The sequence below is a fragment of the Dunckerocampus dactyliophorus genome, chromosome 13 (assembly GCF_027744805.1).
Source record: "Dunckerocampus dactyliophorus isolate RoL2022-P2 chromosome 13, RoL_Ddac_1.1, whole genome shotgun sequence".
In the NCBI taxonomy this organism is placed as follows: domain Eukaryota; kingdom Metazoa; phylum Chordata; class Actinopteri; order Syngnathiformes; family Syngnathidae; genus Dunckerocampus; species Dunckerocampus dactyliophorus.
This window is the reverse complement of record NC_072831.1, coordinates 15,322,096-15,341,569: the sequence shown is the minus strand read 5'-3', so window position 1 is coordinate 15,341,569 and position 19,474 is coordinate 15,322,096. Positions and strand designations below refer to the sequence as shown.

Genomic DNA, 19,474 nt, shown 5'->3' with positions numbered 1-19,474 from the left:
CCATTTTATATTATAACTAAATGTATCAAAAGCACTCTTCACTAACATCAACAATGCATGGAAACTCATCAGTTCCAATATTTGGTACATCAGACATGATCAGCATCATCATATCTATTGGTATGGTTGGCGCTGTCATACTGTATGTATACGTGCATCCATTTTTCATACTGCTTGTGCTGGAGTCTATCCTAGCTGACTTTGGGCAAGAGGTACACGTACACCCCTTTTATACTTGTGCCAATCATACGAAGAGATGGTTATACAAATCACCTTCATCAGCCGTTATCATTCACCATTCAAGACTTGAAAGAGTTCTTTTCATGGTTCAATATGAATCACTTGTATTGCCATGAGTGTTAAAATATTACTTTGAAATTGCTTATAAAGTTAATAAAAGTTTTATGATGGCAACAGTTTGACCATGAATTTGTATTTACTGTACATTAAACATTAAACCTTGACTTGGAACCTAAATGAAATTGCATGTTGGAGACCTTAGCAGTCAGTCATCTACAGTTACAATTGACTTTTACTATAAAAAGTGACACAAATTATATATTTGTGTTTTTAAAGAAAGTAACAGATGGCAGCTAGTGTAGCGGTGTGATAATATGTTAAGTAAACCTCACTTCAACGCCTTAAGGGCCGCCGCGCTGGTCAGCGGGTAACTTGAAAGCCTGGGCTTTTAGCCTACTGGCTGGCACGCTCTGACTCTCAAGTCAGTGGGGATGTGTGGTTGCGGGATCGAGCCAGGGCACTGTGCAGGGCTGGACTATGCTGAATGACCACTGTTATATGTATTATATACACGACTACAAAAATATGAATTTCCATAATACCAAATGTGAATACTGCAGGTAATTCCTGGATCAGAACCTTCATTCAGATTCCACACCAAAATCTTTGGCGATTCGACCTCTCAATTACGTTTTTGTGCAATCCTGCAACCTAACCTGCTTAGCAAAGGTAAAAAAAATAGCAACTGGTTGTCTCCCCCATTGTGTCCACAACCGCGCCTCTGTGGAGACGTACCAACCGGCCTGCTGATGTATTAATCGAGGCTAGCCACGGCACAACCATCAGGCCTGTGAGATTAGACTGAGGTATTCAAATTGGACGTTTGAACGCGAGATATTGTGAGAACAAAGAGCGGCTGAGGACTGATGCATGCACACAAAATGAGCGTCTCCATGGAAACCTCAGGGTCAGTGGGAAAGCAAAGAGCCTTGGAGTTGCTGAGCTGTCTTGGAGTGTGAGCAACGCTGCCAACAGCCAGCCATATTAAACACAATCAACTATATTATAGCCAATATACTGTTGTATAAGATACAGACATAACCAAAGTGTAGTAAAATGTAGTATCAGCTGTGAAATGGATGATGCAAACACCTCCAAGCCCTTCTCCCATTTTATGGTAGAATAGTGAAAATGGTTGCACAACAGTCGACATACAGTAGGCGTTCCAAGTGAGAAAACGGCTTGACCCTCTTTGCTCAGCAGTGGGAGAAATGAGCAGCAAAATCCCGGAAGAGATGGATCAAGCTGAGCTCACGTACCTTCAGGCACTGCTAGTCCCAACAAGTACTGAAGTAAAACAAGTACAATAACAGGACAACGCAATACTGCACCCTATTCAGTCAACTACAGAAAGGTTTGCACAATGTTAAGTATATGTCCCAGATTACACAAGAAATGAAATCATAACAAATAGTATCTCCATAAAACAATGTTTATAGATTTGTTAAAAACATAACACAACAAATAGTACATACAAGAGTGGGGTGACAAAATACTCGTTTTTTTTCTTGCTTTTAAATATATCTAAGTAAGAATTAAAAACAAATTAGGTCTGGAAAAAAAACGTTCCTTGTGGATAACAACTGGTCTGTTTGTTCGAACCCCGGCCAGCCAGGGATCTCATCATCCCTTCTGAAGTAATTCAGTCAACATTATTTCACCCTTTTTGTCCCTTTTCTTTGCAAACACACAGGTAAAGAGCAGTGGACTAGCTCAGAGCTGTCCAGCTATGAAATGATATTTTCAATATCACACAGAGAAAGAATGTTTGTCTGAAATCATAGAAATAATCCTCAGTCAACTCCATATTTACACCTCAACACATCTTGACAGATTTTCTTAAACCTGATCCTAATCTTAAAAAAAACCTTTTACGTAACAACCCCATTGTTACTTCACACGCATCAGGTAGAAAAATAAGTGAAAAACGGTGGTCTAGTGCAGTCTGTATGAACTAAAAAAAAACACTAGAGGATCATGGGATGTATTAGCTAGCCTGTCTTTGCTCACACAAATAAAGATTTCCTCTGAGCCCGTTTTGGCACAACAGTGATGATGTTCCTTTTCATCACCAGAAATACTGTGGTGGAGTAAAATCTGGTTAAATTAAATACTTTTAGTTTGTTGTAATTGGTCCAAAGGGTCAGTGAAATGTAAGATCAGGTGTCTTTGTGATTAAAAAGCTTGCTGGCGTGTCACATGTTGAGCAAGGGGATTTGCCAGATGAGGATGGTAGAGGTGTTGTCGTCATGGCGTGACTGTTTGGTCTTTTTGTTCACCCTGCGATGGCCCGAACCTCCAGACACCACCAGCAGCGAGCTGACATCCACTTTACTGGCCCGGCGTCCCCTCCAGTGGTGGGCCGGATCATGGAGCATGTCATAAAGGGCTCCGTCCTCAGGCCCGTGCTCCAAGGAGCCTTGGGATTGAGCTAAAGAGCCGCAAGATGAGGACAGAGAGTCCTGAAGAGCCATTGTGGTGCAACCTGCATCTCCCAACCAGACGCCTTTCCCCTGAGGCGGGGTCGAAACTGAGTCTGAGGGGGGCTGAGCGCACTCTCCATCCTCTGGCTCAGTTGCCTGGGCTGAGGCTGAGGAGGTGGGGGATGGGAGGCCTGAGGGATGGTTACAGACTGCTGTGGCCACGGTGAGGAACTTGACTGGTCCGATGTGAGCGTGCAAAGACACCATTCCCCGACCTAAAGAGATACAGATAAATGTTTCATTTTGACTCGCCGGCCACACTTTTAGGTGCTGTACATCTTCACCAACACTGGTTAAGGATGAGTTGGACAGAAAGTAGTTAGAGGCAAACTTCAACTTGCTTGAGGTGGTGTTCTTTATATGCAGTGAATCGGAATTTACACCCGTGCTCACACGTCATAAACCAACAGGAGCTTATCAACCCAAATATCTACCTCACTCACGGTGCAACCAAAAATAACACATGTGCAACACAATCTAACTCTACCACACGGACTATGCAGGTATTGAAGTAGACGCTTACACACTATTACACATGTCAAACTCAAGGCCCCCAGGCCTAAAGTGGCCAGCCATGTGATTTTATGTGGCCCGTGGAACTGTAAATTAGTATAAAATAGTGTTGTTTTGCATGCATATTAGGGTGTGAGCGTTTAGTTCGCAACCTGCATCATTCGTGTGGTGCAGTTACATTATTATTACTATATCATTATAATATTATTATGGGCGTCTTTTCGCCATTAGCGGGTGGTCTGAGAATGCACTCCCTGTAGATAGCAGGAATCTCTTGTACACATATTTGCTGGAGCTGCGTTACCTGTGACCTTGGGGATTCCCTGTAGTCTGGGGACCGAAAGCGCCACAGTCACACCCAGGTTGGTTCCAACTAGCAGCATACCATGGCAAACCAACAAACTGCTCACTGACACTCTGTGGCTCCCTGTAAGAATGACAAAACAATAAAAGGATGACACCCACCTAACACCTTTGGGCTGAACTCTCACAGAGATTCTGAGGCCAGGCCCGATGGCCCAATACTTTATTAGTCCATATGGCGTCTCATGATTGTCCGTGAAAAAGCAGGCCACTTCAGCAGGCTACAATGTAATGTTGTGTGAGGGAAGTGCATGCTGTGGCCTAGTCGGAATGTTTCTGCAGTGATGAGGTTTATTTGTCTCCAAGGCAATGCTAACAAGGGCCTGAATAAACGTACAGTAGCTCTTTTCAAGCCTTCTAGCACTCCTTATGGATTGCAAAGTTACACAAACACCGCGGTGTTACATAACAGAATGACTGAAGCGTAACGCTGTAATTAAGCAAGGAACAGTGTGTCTATTCATGAAAGCTTGTCGTAACTGTAACAGGACAATGTGAATTGTCCGCGTCCCTCTTGGTCACACATGTCCCTGCAATACAACTTTGCACAGTAAAAAGAGTTACGCTAACAGCTCTTTTCATATAGCAAGGCTAATTGACAGATTGTGTGAGTGGAATTCGACTCTCATGTTTCTGTCTCCAGGTATGAGCTTTGTCAAGACTACAAATATCTCCACAGACATTTTTACCATTAGTCTTTTTGAGCTTAAGGGAAAAAGAACAGTTTTCACTGGAGCAATGTGGGGGGAAAGGCTGTCATGAATCATTACAGCTTTAACAGCTTGACTTGAACGTCCTCCTTTAAAGTAATCCTCTTGGGCTTCAGGAAAAATGACTCCCAGTCCCTCTGCCGTATCCCCCTCACTAGAGGTGACATCTTACATGCAGCAAGCCCACCACTAGATAGGCGTCCAGGTAGACTCCCCTGCCCAAAGCCCCGTTTCAGGCTAGACAATCCTGGCCACATGTGCTTCTGATGAGGGCCCCCAATGAGCAGAAACACACACTGCTAGTTGGAGGCCTTCCTCAATTTCCCCCTTTCATAATATTTGGAGTTCCCCACCCAAAGGGTGAACTAAAATAAATCTAGAGTGAACATCCACAAGAGCCTTGATCCTACAGCAGAGCACCACTTTGATCCGCACTTAGCCTCCACAAGCAACAGCAGGAGGGAGGAGTAAATCTCACACATTACAATAACACACTATACCAGCCATGCAGTCACACTAAGAATAACAGCACCCTGTGGGCAGTGGTGGTGCGTTCTATCTTTATGGCTGGAGGAAATGGTGTCCTCTGGATTAGCCCGACTTTTAAGCCGATGAAGTACTCTGCATCGCTTCTTAATGTCTACATGTTCACTTTTTAATCAGGGAGACTACAGCCCTGTTTTCATTGAGCAGTACAGTTTAGTTCTTTTAGGTATTGTTCTCACAGTGGAACCACCAAGGTAGAAAACACTGGTCAACTTTAAGTTTTCATCTAGGAAATAAAATCATATCATTTATCGATGCTACATGCAAGGTTTTACGGAGGGGTGGGAATCTCTGGCCACATCACGATTCGATGCGATTACGATTCAGAGGCCTGCGATGCGATGATAAAATTATGCACCAGTAGCACCATGTATAAAATTAACAAACTTCAGCATATTCTGAGTAACCAACACAAACAAATCTGCCATTATTTACAAATAAATAATAGACTTCTGAATTCAAACTAAAATCCTGAGCATAGAATCGCTGACAAAATAGTATTTTTGCTGTATTGCAAAGTCAAAAACAGCTTTCATACAAAATATAGATTTCTGTACCAGCAGCTCATACAAGAATAATGCTTGCAGACGTCAGTATATTATGAATAACCAAAAAAGATAGGCTGCCTTTATTCACAATTGAAGTGTCAATGAAATAACATTGCGATGGGCCTTTGTATCTGGGTTCCAAAGTGAGGAACAAATCACAAAAGCCCTACTTCTCCACAACCAAATAATACCGCCATAAATCCTTTGCAATAAAAGTTGCGAGTGACTTTGTGATTCTCTTTGCCTTTTTCCGAGTTGGGTGGAAAATTAGTTATCACCTGCTCGATCGTTCTCTGGTTGGCAGCAACTTCAGCGGGCTGTTTTTCGTCCTGGTTCGGGTGGAAACGTGCTATGTGGTTTCTCATACTTGTCGAGTTCCCAAAGTATTTAAGCTTGTATGACAAAGCTTGCATATTGTCTGGCTATTATCCAGCTACTAAATGAAAGCCAAAGTGCTTCCAGACGCTCGCTTTAAATCCAGCAGGCGCGGGTCGGAGTTTACGCTCAGCCATTTTGGTTGTAGGTGCACCACCAAAAACCCCACTTCCGCTTTCCATCTTTTTGTTCCGTTTTTTTTTTGTTCCGTCAGCATCGATTATTGACATTTATGAATGAATTTATGAATTTATGATTATTTCCCTTACCCCTAGTTTTAAGTAGCATTTTAACTGTCAAAACAATTAAAGTCATCCTCAACACATATGAAAGAGCACTGCTTGGAAGGCAAGTCATCTTGCAGGAAGACTGGGAGGATTTCTCCTTTAAACGCTACTCAATGGTATACAAGAACACAAGGAAACAGAAGCTAGCCACTGTATAAATAAAACCTACAATAACAAATCATTTATTCCGCTTTTAGCATTGATGGCATGGCATTTCAGTATGGTGGTTGGTCACTAGAGAATAGTGACAGCCAATGAGACAGGAAGAATGGAATTATAAGAATACAACATTTTTCTTATGGGTAAACAGCCACATGCCAATAAGGCCAACACTGGATACCTTGCATTGTTATGCTCTCTTTAGTGTTTTCCGGGTGCTCCATCAAGTCATGTCATTCCATTCCATCCTTCCATGGTTAGCTGAACTGAACTATAGTGTCTGATTTACAGAAGAAAATATGAAAATTACTGTGGTTCATAACATGTGTATCAGTTATCACATTCCAAAGCGACTTCAGGGTGCAGCTAAATTATATTACTGTCCTTAAACACACTTCCTGCAGATCTGTAGGACCGGACGCACTCAGGAACACCAGCATTGTAAATAATTATGTCAGTTGTGAAACAATGGTAGTGTAAATGACAAGCTGAGGGTATTATTTATTGACTCCCCCGATGTTGATCTCTCATTAAGCCACGCATGGCTGCCTATTTAGGTCACACAGCAGCAGACAAAGGCAGATCACTACACCCTGAGCACATTAGCCAGACTGCCACCAACAACATGCAAGCTTTCTTATAAACATTCTGACTTTAGTATAAAAAAAAATAAAAATATAGAACTACTCTAAATTATGAACTGCACTGAATTATTAGCATCCATTACTGTGAAAATGACAGATATTACAGCATATTATGCCAAGATGTTTCAAAAGCAACCTTAATAACCTGTAGACAGAAATGAAAGGGCTTAGTAAAATTGTTCCAACATGTATGAACATGCAGGACACATTCAAAGTGCAAAGCACTCACACGGAAGACCACGCCTCATTTTCCTGATATCACTAATGTGTTCCTTACACCTAAATCCTTTCGTAATTACACTGACTTCCCTTGAGGTAGGATAATAATGTCAACATTATATCATTTCAATATACTGTGGAACCTTAAAAGTGGACAAGCTCAAATTTCTGGTAGACTACATTTTCTCAATAGGAAATATCAAAATGTAAATGTAAAAATCTGTTGTGCTGAAAAATGTCACCGTCATAAAAATATGAACTGTGTAGGACAGTGGTTCTCAACTGGTTTGGATGCGGGACCCACCATCACCCCTCAATGACCCAAATTGCGCAAACGTTTCAACCCAAACTTCTCCTATACTTTATAATTAATGGGACTGTTTGTGACAGTTTGCTAGGAACCAACCTCGTGGCGGTGTAGCAAAAGAATAGCACAGACAAGAACGCAAGGTGTATTCACGGACATCGGATCATTACGTTATTTATTTTGCCCAGGCAACCACTGAAGATAGGTCCGCGATGACCATTCTTGTAACATTCTTAACAAAAGAAAAACAAGTTAACCACACTTAACATATTTAAACATAACACAGTGACACAGTCATTTGATGTGGTCCTTTAATAAGTTTCTTTTGAGTTGTATGGCTGGCATCACATTTTTGCACATTTGCATGCCCTCACCAGTGCTACCGTAAATTCCAGTGTATAAGCCACTACGTTTTTCTTACACTTTAAGCCCTGCTGCTTACACAGCGGTGCGGCTAATCCATGGCTAAATTCTAATCTTGTGACATCTCCTTTACTTCAGAACTACTACCAATTGTTTAAATAATGTGTCGCTCGCAAGTCAGTGAGCAAACAGTAGCTCGGGAGGAGCCAATCCGTGCACTCACAACAAGCCTGTTCACCCATTTAACACTTCAGGTGGTCAGTATATATAACAGTATAACAATATAACAGTCTGACTCATGGTGGTGACTCCCGTGAGTCTGATAAGCCATTTTATGATGTGGACACTGGTGTGTCTTATATATGTACAAATTAGGTATTTAGTAGGTGCGGATTATACACTGGAATTTACGGTACTCTTTTGTACTCTTTTGTATTCTAAAAAAAATAAACAGAAATCAAAATACAAATGCAGAGTAAATCTAGTTTGCTGAATTGAGGTTCTAAAATCTCACATGATAGCGCCAGTTGGACTTTGAAGCATTTGTACAAACTTTACAGGCATATTTTTCTTTTGGGTTTGCACTTTGTACAACCTTTGGGGTGTCAACATTCTGAGTCTTAACTGAAACTAGCCTATACGTTAACTTATGTTTACCCATTACTCTTTCTCTTGCAGCAATCCCTAAAGTACTCTAATTACACCAGAGTTGATGCACAGGCAGCACATTGGCCTTCTGGAGGGAAATCCTCTGCAAAGCATTTTGGAAAAGTGGCGATAAGAATAAACCCAGAGGAGCAAAGCTTTTCATGTGTGGTACAGTCTGTCACAGAACCAACTTCCGCTTCAGTTGCATGGATCTTATTAGCCCACACGGACGGTGGGCTCCCACAGCAGAACGCTTTTATCATTCACATCTGTCTGAAGGATAGGCCTACCACTTGTAACTCTAAACACTGGCTATCACTGGGAGGTCACCACTATATCAGGTGAACATGGGACCATTGGTTCAAGTAGACATTGGGCTTTTTTTCTTCAGAAAAATAAAGAAAATAAATCCCACTATAGTTAAGGGATCTGTTTTCTTTACAGTCGTAGGTATGAGGAGGTCGCTTTTTTAGCTGTTGGATTTGAGCCTCACACCAAAGCACTGAATACCAAGCCCACAAAACTCTGCACTTTATGGCTTGTGATGTTACATTCGTGTCCTATTAAATGCCGCTTGAGGCTCAAGGAATGCCAGATGTGCAAAGCGAGCCCCAGAAAACTGCCAACTTCTTTCAGTCAGATAGTTTTAAATATTACTATCATCTTCTGGCAAAAGCGAAGAGAGCTGACCCAGTGACAGTACTGGTGCTGACGTTGTGGTAGGGAACAACTGTGGGCAACCATTTATGGTTTGTGTTGTCATCATAAGTAGACACATAAGATGTTAGACAAAACATTACTAAATGTTACTCAGTTGCATCACACATCCAGAGTTCACATAAACATGTGTAATCTCCCCTTAGAACAGACTACAGTCATTCTTTCAGGCTGTGTGTTTTTGGGTCAAGGCTGATGTAACACAGCGGATTACAAGAACCAAAGCAGCGGCAGGCTTCTGTGATGACTTCAGCTGACTTCGGGGACGTTTGATTGTGCTGACGTTGAATTTGATTTGCTGTGAACGTCGTATGCAATACCACTAAATTACATAGCGCCAAACTGTCCTCTTCTTGCATCGTGACCACACCAATAAGACATTAAGTGCAGATGCTAAATGGCAAAAACAGAGTAAGTACTGACACTTATGTGCTTCTCACAATAAAAGCATGACCTTTAATAGTTAGTGTGCAGACTGTGTGGGTTGTGGGATGGCTTACACAAGCACGGAACAAAGGAGAGTCATGAAGGTAGAATGACGTAAGGTAGGTGAGTTGCTTTGTTCTCAACCTTTGTTCTCATCAAAACAACCCACATTTACTAGTAATTCTATATTTGCCTCTGGAAAAGGACATGTGACTTCAAATGCAGCTTCAAAGATGAATTGCTGATATCAGTTGATGATATAGTTAAATAATTTACATCCATGCAGATGGCTTATATCAGGAGTAGGGAACCTATGGTCTTTTGATGACTGCATCTGGCTCTCAGACATTTCTTAACATGATAACATTTATTTATTTACTCATTTTTCGGTGACATTTTTAAAGTAAAACATTACAGAAATGACTTAAAAATAACATTCAAAATATAAAACTTTCTTATGTATTTTAATTGGGGATGTCAAATGATTAAAATGTTTTATCACAGTTTAATCACAGTTTTCAAATGAATTAATCATGATTAATCACCATGTCACACTATGTCACCTTATCATATTACCTTATCATTTTCATAATTACAGTATTTTAAACGAGCAAAGAATACATTTGGAATACAGGAAGTGAACAAATGTATTGCAACTAATGTGTGGGGGGTAGGATTAAATAAGCTTTACTTCTTCCTACTCCTTTTTGGACATGTAGAACTGTTAATTGTACTATGTGATGTATTATTTTACGTAATCAATGAAATATATTAGTTACCATCATTAACACGCTATTTTTGACAGCCCTAATTTTAATCCATCCATCTTCTACCACAATGCTGATGCCAGAGCCAATGCCAGCTGTCCTTCCGATATTTTCCGGGTCAGACACCAAAACCTGATTATTACTGAATAATGCAGTAGCCTACCCAGGTTATTGACCGGTGAGAAAGAAAACTTCCCTCCTTTAATCAAATAGTCAGTTATCTAATTCTGCCGAGCCAACCCTTTTGATGAAAAAGATGGCAAAAAGAAAGAAGGATGTGGAGCACGGTGCAAAACCATGCAGCACCAGAAGTCGCATTAGTGGTAAGACGTATTTTATATGTTATTGGTTCGCTTCAGTATAACAATGTTCTTAAAAAGAATACATTCAGAGACTTATTATATTCTAAAATTGTTGGTCTTTCTTAAAAATGCACACAAAAATACATGGCTCTAATGGAAAAACATTTTAAAATATGTGTCTTTCATGGGTCTCTTAGCCAAAAAGGTTCCCAACCCCTGGCTTATATACGTCTGGCTTCTAAGACAGGCTGCTACCTAAACCCCTAAAATGTGCACAGACTCCCAATAAACTGGCAACACAGACAAAGTCAACAGAACGTGAAAATGTAATCATTGGTAAAGCCCACAAACTAGCTAGTGCTCTTCATTTGAACAGTGCCATACTGTATTTACAAAAAAAAAAAAACTGTTGTTTGAGTCCTATTATTTGGGTCAGACTTTCCTTTGAGCTAACCTTAAAAACTGGCCCTATGAGGTCAAATGTTTTTGGTGCATCACTATGAATAGAGACCAAATGAAAGGTTACTGCTTCAGTGTTTAGACTGAAAAGGGGATACGACAAACCTGCCATGACAAGAGTCTGAATGAGCACCTCCATTGATGTCTAATTTCTGACATGCACGCACTAAGCTGTGAGTGGTGAAATAATAAAACTTTCGAAAAGAAGTCATTTCTTATGCTGCTGCTCTTTTGCGCTCTGATATTTCAGATAATAATTCTAAAACTTCTCATTCACTAAAATTGTATATGAAAACTGTATATGTAGTATTTTTTAGCCTTTGTCAGTGTTAATAGACTCTATTACCTGTACCGCAGCAAGGCAGCAAGCCACTAAGGCCTGTACGGGTCCAAATCCAGTCCTGTGCACATCTATTCCATGACCGCACATACCCACTGATTGAGAGTCAAGCCCGCTAGCCAGTAGGCCAAACAACCCACTGACCAGCGTGGCTCCTAACGCGTCCGGGAGTGCATCCTATGATAGCATCAATTGATTATATTTACATTACGATATTTTACGTAAATTACAAAAATTACTGAAAGCATAAAATGGTTTCAACAGGCTGAGCTTTTCACATTCACTTTACAGACAGCTCATTGTGTCCTAATAATGCTGAGTAAGCTATAGAAATGATAATGTTACGTACCAGGGAACATATTGTGGACAGGTGTTGCAATGTTGATGTCTTGCAGGTGCTCCAGGGTCTCAGTGTGGAAGAGACGCAAAGTGGAACCGGAGCTGAAGGCAATCCAGATGCCCACCCCTGCCACTACCATGTTGGACACCACCATACCTTCCTCATGATGGGCCTCCAGCTGCATCTGGGTGGGGCAAATAGGTGGACAAGGTGATCATAAATACTGATCCTTAAAAGCACACATACACAGACTATAATAAAACAGTATTGTGGGATCACTGGGTGTGATTCATTAGTATTGTTTATGCCATAAAATGGCACAAAATATTTAAGACTTTGTGAAATGTGTAAAACTGAATTGACCATGATAGCAATAACTGGACTTTTTCCTAGCCAAGAGTTACATAACCTCACCACACATCGCTCTATGTGTAGGTGGAGTTAAATTTAGTTGAGTGGAGTCCATTCACTAGCATCTCAGAGCAAAGCGCTTCTAAAAAGTGGCTATGAAATCAAGCATGAAATGTAAGTTTATATTCTATCATTCATGTGACACCCCTTTAATTAATACAGTAAATATGTATTGAGAACTTATTTAGCACCTCACTTGTATATACCTCGCACTGCTCCACCCTCCCCTTCTGACTGGATTAAGTCTAATTCCACAGTGGCGAGCGGAAAACGAGAACAAGATAGGCAGGTGGTCCAACATAATGAGCTTAATGGGGCTAAACAGATTCTAAGTGAGTGCATGTCAGAAGGACGGGACTATTCGTGGCCCCATTACAGGTGCTTCCATTTCCGAAACTAGAATAGAACACATAAATGGAATGTCACAGTCATAGTCATATTCTAGAATATGGAAAGAGGAAGCCCTGAGGACGGAAATAAGATAACATACCCTGGTAGTATTGCTTCAGTTTTTTTTAATCACCAATCTTTTCAATTGTACCAATCATATAGACCAACCCTTTTTCCCTTCCCTGTCTAACCAGCTCTATAGCGGCACACATTTTCCCACAGATGTAACAAATGGATAGCAGGATGATTCAGGCTGCCATCATATCTTCCACTAGAGTGTTTCCTGTGTGATTTGCACAGGCAGGCTGAGACCGATAAGAAGAAAATGAACTTTTTTTTTTTTTTAAATCTTCACTCAGATTAAAAAAAAAAAAAACTGTCCCCTTTAAATTACTCATGCAGTACTTACCTCCACACAGTGTGTGTGGGTGCTGATGATGAAGACTTGCCCACCCGATGAAGCCCAGAGGTGCTCTTCCACAGCCAGCATGGCCTTGATTGGCAGGACTCCCAACTTCACCACCTTGGGCTTATCACATTTCCACAGTCCGTCTGTAGTTGACATAATGACAGATCAGTATTGCACAAAATAACATGCATGATGTACATTAATTACAACCTTTGTACTAGTAATACTCCACACTACACACAGTCCATTACCATTTCCAGATAAAGTCAAACAGTAATGGCTTGTATTGCTTACATGTTGAGGCTGTCTTCATAAATGTCACCTCTGAAGGTCATTGGCATCTATAAACACAGCTAATACGGAGAGGCCGTTGATGGGTTTTCACAGCCATCACTGTGAATATAGATGTGCTGTGAGGCGTTAGTCATAGACAAACTCCATCTTGCTTGCACCTCCTACGCACGCTGCTCTCCATGTGCCTTACACCCACAGTGTCAGCTCGGTACACATGAAACACTGCATGCAAATCTCATACGGACCACAAATATGATTTGTAAAATCATTTGTTCAAGTTAATGTTAGGCATGACTCTGCAGTACACATGACCTGCGGTACACAGTGTGGAAGAAGTTGACTGGCCTGCATAGAGACCTAACTTAAACCAAAAACCGCTGTCTGTTACCAGATAAGAAATGACATTCTTTTCCAACCAAAAAATAACACACTTTTGATCAGGTGATAACCTATTTCTGTTTTTTTTTTGTTTTGTTTGTTTCGATTACAAGTTCCAAATGTTTTTTGTCTCACTCCCCCTTCTTGCTTTTGCATATTGTAGCTCTACTTAAAACCTCATTAAGATACCTCCATCCATCCATGTTCTATACCGCTTCTCCTCTTTAGGGTCACGGGGGCATGCTGGAGCCTATCCCAGCTGACTTCGGGCGACAGGCGGGTACACCCTGGACTGGTCGCCAGCCCATCGCAGGGCACATATAGTCATTAAGATCCAAATGTCCAAAATGCAATTTTTCAACTGGTCTTAAGATTTTGATCAGGTCTGTATATGTGTACCTGTATACTGTATATGTGCGTACGTATCATTTCAAGGACAAATTGTCATCCTGTGCCACTGACCCAAAGAAGTTCTGGAATACAGTCAAGTCCATGGAAACTAAACTCACTTCCCCTCATCTACCCACTCCATGAAATTTGGCAACACAATCGTCATTGATAAATCACGCATAGCCTCCCTCCTCAACCAACATTTTGTTCATTCATCACAAGCTTTCACTACCCCGGTTTCAAACGCTGCTCCATTACCAAACCCTCCTCCAGCTAGTGATGTTGGCTTCTCCCTTCATCTTGTTTCTGCTTTCTGCCTCAGAAGTTTTGGAGGAACTCATACATCTGGTGGCTACGATAGGTTTTAGCAAACATTTTTAAAAGTAGCTGCTAATATTACTGCTGCCCCCATTACATATTTGTTCAGCCTGTCAATTCATCTGTGTGCCTTCCCTTCTGACTGGAAATCTGCCACGATCCTCCCTCTTTTCAAAAGGTGGCTCTGCCTCAGATCCCAACGGCTACAGGCATATATCCATCCTGCCCTGCCTGGCCAAAGTTTTTGAGAGATTAATTCACAAACAGTTAAGTCACTTCATTGACGCCAACCATATCCTGTCAGATCAGGAGTCAGGATTCAGAACTGGCCATGGATGCATCAGTGCTTGATGACATCATCCCCACCATGGACAATAAGCAGATCTGCATTGCTGCTTTCTTGGCTTTGGCGAAGGCCTTTGATTAAGTAGACCACAACATCATCCTACGTAGGCCCTCTTGCATTGGCATTTAAGTGTTGTACTAACTGGCTTGCAAGCTACCTCTATAACCATGTTCAGCAAGTAAAGACAGAAAATGTTGTGTCTAAACCACTTAACATCTTTAAACGTGTGCCTCAAGGTTCCATCTTAGGCCCAACCTTGTTCTCCATCTACATAAATGATGTGGCCAAGGCTATTGGTGCCTCCCGGATACACCTTTATGCTGACGACACCATCATCTATTCATCTGGCCCTTCACTCCACTCTGCCACATCCACCATTCAACTCAGCTTCACGTCCATTGAGAAGTCTTTTCATGACCTTCACCTGTGTCTCAATTCAAAGAAAACCAAATGTATGTTATTTCATTGGAAAAAGAGTCACTTGCCCCTCCAAGATTACCTGTGCTGATGGCTCAGAACTGGAATTCGTCAGATCGTACAAATACTGTACCTGAGTATTTGGCAGGACCACTCACTTTCTTTAAAGTTCCACATCAATAATCTGCAGGCCAAAGTTAAGGCCAGATTGGGGTTCCTTTGCCGTCATAAAGACTCCTTCACTCAACTCTGCCAAACATACCCTGGTGAAGATGACCATACTTCCTATGTTTGATTATGGTGACATCATCTATAAACTGGCCTCCACGTGTGCCCTTAACGCACTGGATGTTCTCTACCATTCAGTCATCTGTTTTGCCACTGGTGCGCCTTTCTCAACCCACCATTGTGATCTCTACAAACTGATAGGCTGGCTCTCCCTCCACACTCGGCGACTTCATCACAGGCTTCAGCTTGTCTATGAGACTCTTCAAGGGAAAACACCTCAATACCTCTCCAACCTCTTGCACCTTTCCCATAACAACTATCATCTGAGATCGAGTGACATAATTACGCTGTCTCTTCCAAAAACCCGCATTGTCTTTGGCAAGAATTCCTTCAGTTTTGCTGCAGTAAGTGACTGGAACTCCCTTCAACACACCCTTAAACTTTCAGCTCCTCCATCACTCTACCTAAACAGAAACTGCAACAGTCCCTAGATGACTGTCGGAAGTGTTGAGTCCTTCTGGTCTTGATATACATTAGCAATTAGGTATGTTGTCTTTTTTTACTTCAATGTTTTCCCCATTGGCTGTGTGGTTACATTGTGGATTCCCGTATATGTTTTGTTTTTACTTTAGGCTGGGGCCTCTTGCCAGGTCATCATTGTAAATGAGAAGCTGTTCTCAATTGATTTTACCTGGTAAAATAAAGGTGAAATACTGAACTAAAACAGCAATTGAATGAACACTCAAACTCAATCTACTATCAAACATCTTTGCAAAGGAGCAGAAGTTAGCTGTGAAGAGGAGATCAATACACGGAACCTCACTTCTAAGGCAGGTTACTGGTCTACCACTGGAATGCTGGTAGACCTGCGATCGGAAATATTGCAAATAGAAATGATCAGTTCTGCATTCTTAACAGTCATAAAAACAAAAAAATGATCTTTCTCACATCTTTCTTTTAATATCTGTACTTGTTACTATGAAAAGACAAAGCAAAAGAAGCAAAACAATTCTTAAATCCTCTGAATTGAAGTCTCGTGGTATATTATGTATGAAGGCAGTCAATGTTTTGTGCAAATTTTGACGTATACTTCCCCGAAATATGACAGACCATTTTTCATAGCATTTGTGTCTATTTTAGTAATGTATAGTGTAGTATAGGCATGTTGGACCTACTCATTTATCATATTTTAAATATAAATTCAAGATTTGAAAATACACTTGGATGAAGATTGAGTGTCCAAATTGTGCATTGCTCAGCTAGAAAGGCCCAATGTCTAAACTGACCTTTACTTCCTCCAGATGCCACACTGCCTCCTAATCTCAACCAGGAAGTCAATGAGGCCTCACCAAAAGTATTTGTATAAGAGAAGGCACAAAGGCAGCTATTGAGGGGGAGTGCTGGCTGTGCCACGCTAGGAAAGATTTCCCGCAGAAAGAACAGTACAGTAATGACTGGGAAGGCAGAAGTAATCTCACACTACAGAGGCGAGGTGAGATTATCATTCCAGCAACGCCCTGGGTGTATTATTATAATAGATGTGCATGCAGAAAGAGTAAACAAAAAAGGAGTGCAAAAAAGCAGTGCTGGAAAAGCACAAAAAGTCAGAAGTGCTAACTTGCAGTCTTATATAAGTCCTCAGAGCTCACTTCATGAGAGTGTCAGCTGCAACCGACTGATTATCATGCTGTGGCTGTGTGTGTGTGTGTGTGTGTGTGTTTGTGAATAAATAAAAATCTTTTTCCTGTGACAACAGTGTACCAAGCACTAAAATACTCGACATAATTATGTTGAGCTTGATGGATTCCATGTTCCCAGTGTATGGTGATGATGTGTGACCTCTGCCAAACCCCTCTGTTCCACAGCCAGTCACAAAGCAAAATGCAAGCGTGGCACAATGAGGATGACTGTACAGCTTCACACGAGTAGAGGAGGAGAAGCATCTCCAAGCAGCAGAAATTAGGATGGAAAGCAGCATTACTGTCACCTCAGTGCTTCTGACGTCTCGTCCCATTTGATCAGCAACAGCTTACCATGTAGGAATGTAGGCTGCTCCTTTCTTTATTTTGAATGTGGCTGAGCTTTAAGCTATGACAAAGTTTGGGTGCAATCTATCAATAACCGATTAACTGATTATTTGGAACTGAAATGTGAGTGATGAAATTAAGTTGGGAATAACAAATTAAAAACAGTGTACAGTAGATTGTTGTCTGTGTGGCAGCTTTTTTGAGGGGATTTAATAGAAACTAGAAAAGCACTCTGAGATTGCAGACCTCCGCCAAGCGCCATAGTTCCCCCCATAATGTGATTTACACCATAAATGTTGGTCCTACATTTATTTTATATACATATTTAGATTCCTTGACCATGGAAACATACCATTAGCAACTGGATTCATAATTATATCAATACTTGTTCAGTAGTTATTCACAAAAATCGCATTTTCCATAATCACCTCCAAAATTTAATCAGTTCTTCCATAATCCATTTCTGACAATTCCTGAACACCCAAATCCATTCAGAACTTTTAAAGTTATTTTGAAAACAAACAAACAAACACACAGATATATACGCCCGCAAGAACATAACCTCCTTGGTGGAAATAATAAAAAGTTAGAGGGTTGAGAAAAGTGCAGCCACACAAATTCTCAAACAACATTTTTGCACAACTTCATTTATGCTGTTACACTTGGCTTAGGAATTTTTGGAAAAAAAATAAGGCAGTTCATTTAGTTTTTCAGTATTGTTTTGTTTTGTTCAGTATTGTATTCTCTCCAGCTTCCTCCCACATCACAAAAATATGCAGGTTAGGTTAATAATTGGAAACTATGTATGTCCGATAATATCGGCTGACATTGGCATGAAAATGAAATATTGGCTCATATTGGCATCAGTTTTCCTGACAATAATGATGTTGGCGTGAGTGATGATGTGCTCCTCACAGCAACAAGCTTGCTAGGTCAGCATGTCTGCAGTGTGGAATTATTTGTAAGTTTGGATTATATATAAGTGTGTAAGCGAGGGTTTTAATAAGATGTCCAAAGACGTTGTGCAAGCTCAACACAACAAAAGGACGGCAGCTATGAAGTTCAGGAAGCATTATTTATTAGCATGCAGCTTCGTCCACCGTCGACACAGACGTCAAGAGGCCAAAGACAAAACAGCACATTTCCGGCGTTCACAATAAAATCGCTAACCTTACATCCTGTTACATCCAATTTGCAATGAAAGCACTGCGATTGAAAAGTAAGGTGTCCTTTAATTGGTCATAATTTTTTATTACTTTTGTAATAAATATGACATTTTTTTTCTATAAAGTCATCCCTCGTTTATCTCGGTTTATTTGTTCCAGACCCGACCGTAATGAGTGAATTTCCGCAAAGTATGATACAATATTAAAAAAAGGAATATTTTCGTAGTTGGAGCGTAGAAAACCTGTTTATGACTTTCTACATTCGAGTTTTGTCATTATTAGAGCCCTGTAGACATGAAATAACACCCCTATAGTCACCTTTACACTCGTCTTATTCTTTGTTTGCACTACATTGCGCAACTCTAATACGCAGGCTAGGGAATCACTGCAGGGACATAGAGACGGCCTAAAGTGTTTCAAATGGAGTAGGGAAGAAGGACAAAGTAAAAAGCCACAACCTTACCACTTCCACATGGAATGGCAGCAGAACTGGGAGGAGGACTGTCTGTTGGCCATGCCATGGCTGACTACATGCAATATGATGGTAATCTAATGTAATGTCATGAAACATGACTGACGCCCAGCAACCAGAATACTACATATAACCTGTTTTCCAATATTTTTTGACTAATAATAGTCCATAGTCAACCACAAAATCATCATCATTTATTGCTTAATGTTTGAAAAACCACGTTACAGTGAGCGAGCGATGTTCGAACTGTAGCGAGGGACGACTGGATTTGTACTTAAGTTCACTCAGCCATTTTAATGCTTGAAAGGCAAAAAATACATACAATTTGCTTAAATATGCATATTCGTTTGAGTCATATTAGGTCGTATTCAACCACGAAACAGCATGATGTATTAATATAGTTTTGGAAAAA

The 19,474-nt window shown here is 40.8% G+C and overlaps 1 protein-coding gene across 7 annotated transcripts in view; it reads right to left on the bottom strand.

Moving 5' to 3' along the window:
• Positions 1–1,714: 1,714 nt before the first annotated feature.
• arhgef10 (Rho guanine nucleotide exchange factor (GEF) 10) overlaps positions 1,715–19,474 on the bottom strand; it is a 54,109-nt gene continuing 36,349 nt past the window's right edge. For all 7 annotated transcript variants that reach the window (XM_054796733.1, XM_054796734.1, XM_054796735.1 and 4 more), the window contains 4 exons: positions 13,027–13,169; positions 11,826–12,000; positions 3,601–3,723; positions 1,715–2,998 (listed from right to left, as the gene is read on the bottom strand). In XM_054796733.1, coding sequence (XP_054652708.1) covers positions 2,496–2,998; positions 3,601–3,723; positions 11,826–12,000; positions 13,027–13,169 — 944 coding nt within the window. In that variant the 3' untranslated portion in view covers positions 1,715–2,495. The remainder of the gene's footprint in view (positions 2,999–3,600; positions 3,724–11,825; positions 12,001–13,026; positions 13,170–19,474) is intronic.